This window comes from Pinus tabuliformis, chromosome 4_2 (genome assembly GCF_031772625.1).
Source record: "Pinus tabuliformis cultivar Carrire ecotype Pingquan chromosome 4_2, CPIR1, whole genome shotgun sequence".
NCBI lineage: Eukaryota > Viridiplantae > Streptophyta > Pinopsida > Pinales > Pinaceae > Pinus > Pinus tabuliformis.
In genome coordinates, this window is record NC_142304.1 from 18,095,941 (window position 1) to 18,102,366 (window position 6,426).

A 6,426-nucleotide genomic window follows, 5' to 3' on the forward strand; every position below is an offset into this window, starting at 1 on the left:
GCTGAGGGTGTTGATTGAGCTACTGAAGGTGTTTGCTGATGGGAGGATACTGCGCTTGTCTATCAGGTTCCTAATGAAGTCTCTCTCTTCGATACAGAGGCTAGCCATATCGATTTTCTTTATACTTTTGGCAACAATGGTCTCTATTGCAAGGCTTTTAGCCTTACTACAAAGTTGTCTGGTTAATGTTCCCTGATCTCTGAAAACCTTGCGGTTCCTAGCAATCCAGATTTTCCATAAGAGAGCATATGGGAGGGCATCCCACACCCTCTTGGCAATGTTATTTTTCTTGGGTTGCCAGGGATAGCTTTTCTTCCAGTTGCTTAAGGCTTCACCGATGGAGTGTTGTGAATTCCAGGTGAAAGTGTCATTTGAAGCTATGCCTTTCCAGCAAGAGATAGCGAAGGGGCACGAGATGAAAAGGTGTTGAATAGTCTCTTTTGCCTCATGAAAATTTGGGCATCGGGAGGGTCCAATAATACCTCTCTTTTGTAGATTTTCTGAGGTGAGGGTCTTCCCTTTTAAGAGGGTCCACATGAAGAATTTAACTTTAGGGATTGCTTCAAATTTCCAGACTGCTTTCCAATACATCCATGGAGGAGTTGGGTGGTCCCTGTTACACAAATAATGATAACCTGCTTGTATTGAGTAGCTAGAGCCCGTGGGATCCCATCGGAATCCATCAATGCCATTTTTAATTATAGGCACGATGTTGTGGAGATGGATCTGAAAATTGTTGAAGATCTCTTTGAGATTATCAGGGATGGGAGGGAAGCTCCAACCCTTCCAAGCCTAGGTATCTATATCCCATTGAGAAATTTGATTTAAGCGATATATTCCTTTGCTTTGAAGAAGAGGAGAATTGGTTCCATACCTAGACGACTGCTGATTGCTTGGTTTCCCATGATCTTATCGGCTCCAATGCTGATTTTTCTGCCACCTTTGGGGACCTTTGAGACATTTTGTGCCATAAAGGAGATGGCTTTTTTGCAAAGTTTCCAAATGCTTGTGCTACCTATAACGGGTATTTCACTTGTTAGAAGTTGCTGCCTTGGGCTGTTGAGATATTTGGCCTCAATGACTTTTTTCCACCAAGCTTGCTGATCCTCAAGCAATCTCCAAACTATCTTGCCACCAAAGGCTAAGTTTGTGAGCATTGGAGATCTGATTCCAAGCCCCCCTCTTTCCTGGCTTTGAATAACTTGTTTCCAACTAACCAAGTTATATTTTTTCTTTTCATTTTTCCCACCCTGCCATAAGAAATATCTGAGAATACTCTCCATTTTGTGGTGAAATGAGGTTGGCGCCTGAGCTAGGGAGAACTGATATAGAGGGAGAGAAGAAAGGCCTGATTTAAGGAGAATCAATCAGATAGCTGGGTTGAGCCAAGAGGATCCCCACTTTTGAACTTTTCTTTTCAATTTATCTAGCATTGTTTCCCATATTTCAGCTCTAGCACATCCCATGCTCACTGGCATTCCCAAATAGCTGAAGTGGTCCCAATTTAACTTGCACGACACCCCAAAGATGTTGGATATGTTTTGGAGTGTTTGAGCTGAAGCATTCCAACCATAAATGCAGCTTTTGAGGTGATTTATCATTCCCCCAGAGTATCTCATAAACTTATCTAAAAGAGTTTTGAATCTTCGGGCTATTATTGTAGACGCCCCTCCTATCAGTAGGGTATCATCAGCAAATTGGGAGTGATTAATGTTTTTAACTCCATCTTCAAATTTGATTCTGGTAATGAGGCCTGCCTGCCGCTTATGGTCGAGGGCACAACTGAAGGATTCAACCATTAAAATGAATAAGTAGGGAGAAAGAGGACAGCCTTGCCTCAATCCTCTTGAAGATTGAAAGGTAGGGCCGGGCCTTCCATTGATAAGGGGGGTGATCCAAGGTCCAGAGATACAGGTTCTTATGAGGTTGATAAAAGGAGAAGCGAAGCCCATTTTTTGAAGAGTAGCAAATAGAAAGGAGTGTCGGACCCTGTCAAAAGCATTAGCCAAGTCTAATTTCAGAATGAAGCCCTTTTCGTTCCTAGAGTGGCTTGAGTGGATGGCTTCCTGAACTAATAGGATGGAGTCGGAAATTTGCCTATTGGTCATGAAGCCGCCCTGATTTTCAGAAATTAGCATTGGCAAGAGAGGCTTGAGACGGGAAGCAAGGATTTTTGTGAAGATTTTATATGAAGAATTGCAAAGGGATATGGGACGAAAACGGGAAAAATTTGAGGGGCGGTTCTCTTTGGGAATGAGGGCTAGATGGGTTGAATTTGTGTAGCCTCCCATTTTATTTTTCCTTTGTATCCATTTGAAGTACTTGATGAGATCCTTTTTGATAGTTTCCCAGTGCTCCCTATAGAAGCAAATTGGGAAACCATCCGGTCCTGGAGCTTTGTCAGGCTAGAGGCCCCAGATGGCTCCCTTGATTTCTTCCTCCCTTATCTCTTTGGTCAATCTTTCATTTGCTTCTGTTGTGATTTTATTTGGCATATGCTATAAGAAATCAGCATAGTTTTCTTCTTCCCCTTTTTCAAATAGGAGCTCTTTGAAGTGTGTTGAAGCCACGTTTTTGATAGCAGCTTGATCGTTGTGCTGAATGCCTATGCTGTCTGTGATAGTTGTTATGTTGTTTCTGATTTGTCTAATTGTTGCTTGCTTGTGAAAGTAGGCAGTATTCCTGTCCCCACTTTTCAACCAAACCTGCCTTGACTTTATTCACCATTTTTCTTCCTCTTCTCTTTTGATACTGTATAATTGACTATAGAGATTTTCTTCTTGGCTTTTCCTTACCTGAAGGTACTCTTGATTTTCCATTGCATGGTGTAAATCTTCGATTTTAGCTTTCACTTCTAGTTTCTTTGCTTCCGGTTCTTTATATTGAGTTTTTGCCCAATCCTTGAGTGCATTCTTTACGTTCCTGAGTTTGCTTTCCCATATGAAACTTGGTGAGCCTTCAACATGCTGATGCCAAGTTTGTTGGATTAGATCTTTTGCTGCTGCAATGTCATTCCATAAAGGGTTGTATTTAAAGGGGATAGGGCCCAGGGGGCAGTGGGATTCAAGGGTTAAAGCAGTGGGGTAATGATCTGAAGCAGCAAAGGGAAGAATAGAAGCATAGACAACTGTAAAAGTGGAGAGCAGGGACACATTTACCAGGATTCGATCAAGCCTTTCCATAATATTGCTTTTCCCCAACCTGCGGTTGCTCCAAGTGAACTTACGATTCTTTGGGATTATATCAACAAGATCTCCAAGCTGCATTACATTCTCCAGCTGATTTCTAAAAGGATCAGGAGTAAAGCTGCCTCCACGTTTTTCGTTAGCATGCAGGATGAGATTTAAGTCTCCACCTAAAATTATGTTGTTGTTATCTTCCTCCGCTATATTGTTGCTGAGGGAATTCCAGCAAGCTTCCTTTTCTCTATAGTGATTCGGAACATAAACATTGTAGATGACAAGCTGTTGACTGCTCATGTTGTTCTTCAGAACAATCTTTATCTAATGTTGTTCTATTGTTTCTACTGTATTGTTCCATTTATCTTGATGCCAAAGCGTAGCGATTCCTCTTGAAGCCCCTCTAGAATCACATACACTTCCTTTGTATTGCTTATGATTTTCAATAATTTTATTCATCTCTACCTGTCCTTGTTTTGTTTCTTGAAGTAAAACAATCTCTGGTCTTTCTTAGATAATTAGATCTTTTAAGGCAATTGATTTGGAGGGGTGTCCCAATCCCCTGCTGTTCCATGAGAGCACTTTCATCATTTCAGATAATGGATAAGAGGAGTTGCTCTTCCTCCCTGATCTTTATTTACTAAGTCCTTGTCTATTTGCCTTGTAAATAGGATTCTATGGGGTTCTGAAGACCCAGTGATATTTATTTTTGCGCATTTTCATCTCTATGTTGTTTAGCAGATTTTCTTCTAGGCTTCCTTTGGTTGTCAAGGGTGGAACCATGCTCCTTAGAGTTGCTTCTAGTGATTCTGAGACGGGGGGGAGTAGATGGGAGGGAAGAGGAGATAGTCAGGGGAAGGGGAGAGTCAGAAGGGACAGGTTGAATCACTGGAGAAGGGGGATCCTCAGGAAGAGAGAGGATGTGAAAGGGGTTGGAGGATGGAGAGGAGGAATGGGGATCAGGCTGGTGAAGAAGGGGAGGATGGGATGAAGAGGGGGGAGGAGATGAGGGAGAGGGATTGGGGGGACGGCGAGAGGAAGGGCCAGCATCATGAGATGGGATGGGGTTAGGGGCTGCCTTTTTTTTTTACTATTTCCCATTGTTCTTCTTGTGGAGAGTTGTCAACATTAAGAAGTTTAGTGAATCGATTGGCAAAGTGACCATATTCGTGACATACCTTGCACTTGAAGGGGATCTGCTCATAGTCAAGCTGCTGAATGTGAGTCCAGTTGTCAACCTTAAGCTTGATGGCTTCTGGCAGGCCTTTTCCCAAATCAACTTCTACACAGATGTGAGCACAGGCCTGCATGTTGTCTTTAGGTTCACTCCGATCAATGTATTTCCCAACAACATTCCCGATAGCACGCACTGATTCATCTCCCCAGCAGTGCAGGGGGAGGTGAGGTAGTCGGACCCAAACAGGCACAACACTAGGGATGTCCAACTCCAAATCAAAGTCTGGTGTCCACTTATTGAGGTATAGTCCTCTGGAATCCATGAAGTAAGGCCCATTACGGAAGATCAAGTCCTTATCTTCCTTTGTTTCGAAATGAAAAGTAAAGTATCCTTTCCCACAAAATCTGATAGAGATTTTCCCTTGAGTTTTGTCTGACCAGTTCCTTTCCACCCACCTCTGCACTGTTTTTGGAGAGGGCCAGAGTCCTGTAAATTGTCCAATAAGGCCTCTTTCTGCCAAGGCAAGGGCAGCCATACGGGGTAAGGTTGGAGGCAGAGAGACTTCCTGCAACCCATCAAGCTTTTTCACAAACTTTAAAATTGTGGGGTGAGTTCACTGTGGAGGTAAAGATCGGACCAGGTCTGAGAATGCTTGCTGAAGAGCTGCCTCCTCCGGTGGCGCCTCCGGAGGGGCCATGACGAAGCTGAGGGTCGATTCAAAATCGTTGGTTCAGGCAACGGTGGGAGCAGGCGCGCGCAGTTGATTCATGCAACATAAATTAACAGTACCTCAATATAGAACCTTAGTTATGCAGCAAATCTTCTTTTTTTTTCTTGGACATAAAACATTTAATATTATAAAACTTCACTTATGAGCCTTTAAATATGCCACCACTTTAATGACCATAAGTCATATTTAAAAAACTCGATGTTTATATATATGCACCCTTTAAGAACTCAATGGAACACAACTTCACAGCTTGTATAATACACGGTCTTCAAAAATGGTTAACGTGCAAGCACCAAATGATGTATTAAAAGAAAAAGGCAATGTATTAAAACCAAAACCGAAGCAGGCTTATGATATTCAGTTGAGCAGCATTACCAGCAAGTTCCAAAAACCTCAGCAGCCAGATATTCAGTTGAGCAGCATTACCAGCAAGTTCAAAAAACCTCAGTAGCCAGATATTCAACGGAGCAGCATTACCAACAAGTTCCAAAACCTCAACAGCTAGATATTCAAGAACAACGGCAAGGTACACCAGAGCACCAGCTCTGATATTCAAACTAGGCCCGGAGCAATCAGCCAATGCAACATGATTCATTCAACCACAAGTCAATAATTAGAACTCAGATTTCAGAAAAATGCAACACTTCATACACTTCATTAGCAGGTGGTTTGTGCACATGGTCTCACGATGGCCTTAACGCAGAGCCATTACATGACATTACACCAATGCATGAATAGTGTAACTATCGACCTTCAAAACATTTTTCAACGCACAATAGCAGGTGAAAACACACCATTTATCTTCATATTGATATATCATATAATATTCAATGCACTCTCACGGTGTTCCCACACAGTGCCAAAGTTTCAACCCCATCTCACTCCACAGCACCTCCAGGCAGCAACTAGCTCCAATCGACTCCTTCAATGCAGTAACACACTTCAACAATGAATGAGATTTCGTAGGGATTTGACAGAGATGTCAGCCTGCAAAAAATGTAGAACATAGGTAGAATATGGAGTTACAAAGTAGAGGGAAGCCAAAAATGGCACTGGCTCTGATACCATGTCAGACCAGGCAGTAACTCCTCAAAAACAATTCGTTGATTTTCATTCAGGTTGGTCTTTATTATATACATGAGGGAGAAATTGTTCATTTCATCTCCTGATGGTGACTATTCATATTCTTTATTATTTATTTACATCAATTTTAGTTATTCCCCTGATCCTGATGATTAGGTGTCAACAGACTCATCAACATAGCTATCACATTCAGGGAGATTCATTATCTCTAAGTCAAGTATGTTGACCAAGATTAGGGAGAATGGTTTAGTAGAGGG

At 42.2% G+C, this 6,426-nt stretch overlaps 1 protein-coding gene across 1 annotated transcript; it reads right to left on the reverse strand.

Moving 5' to 3' along the window:
* Positions 1 to 4,246: 4,246 nt before the first annotated feature.
* On the reverse strand, positions 4,247 to 4,891 carry LOC149168151 (uncharacterized). The gene has a single exon (XM_089424833.1). It carries the CDS (start codon positions 4,889 to 4,891, stop codon positions 4,247 to 4,249), a length of 645 nt encoding a protein of 214 aa, XP_089280959.1.
* Positions 4,892 to 6,426: the final 1,535 nt, after the last annotated feature.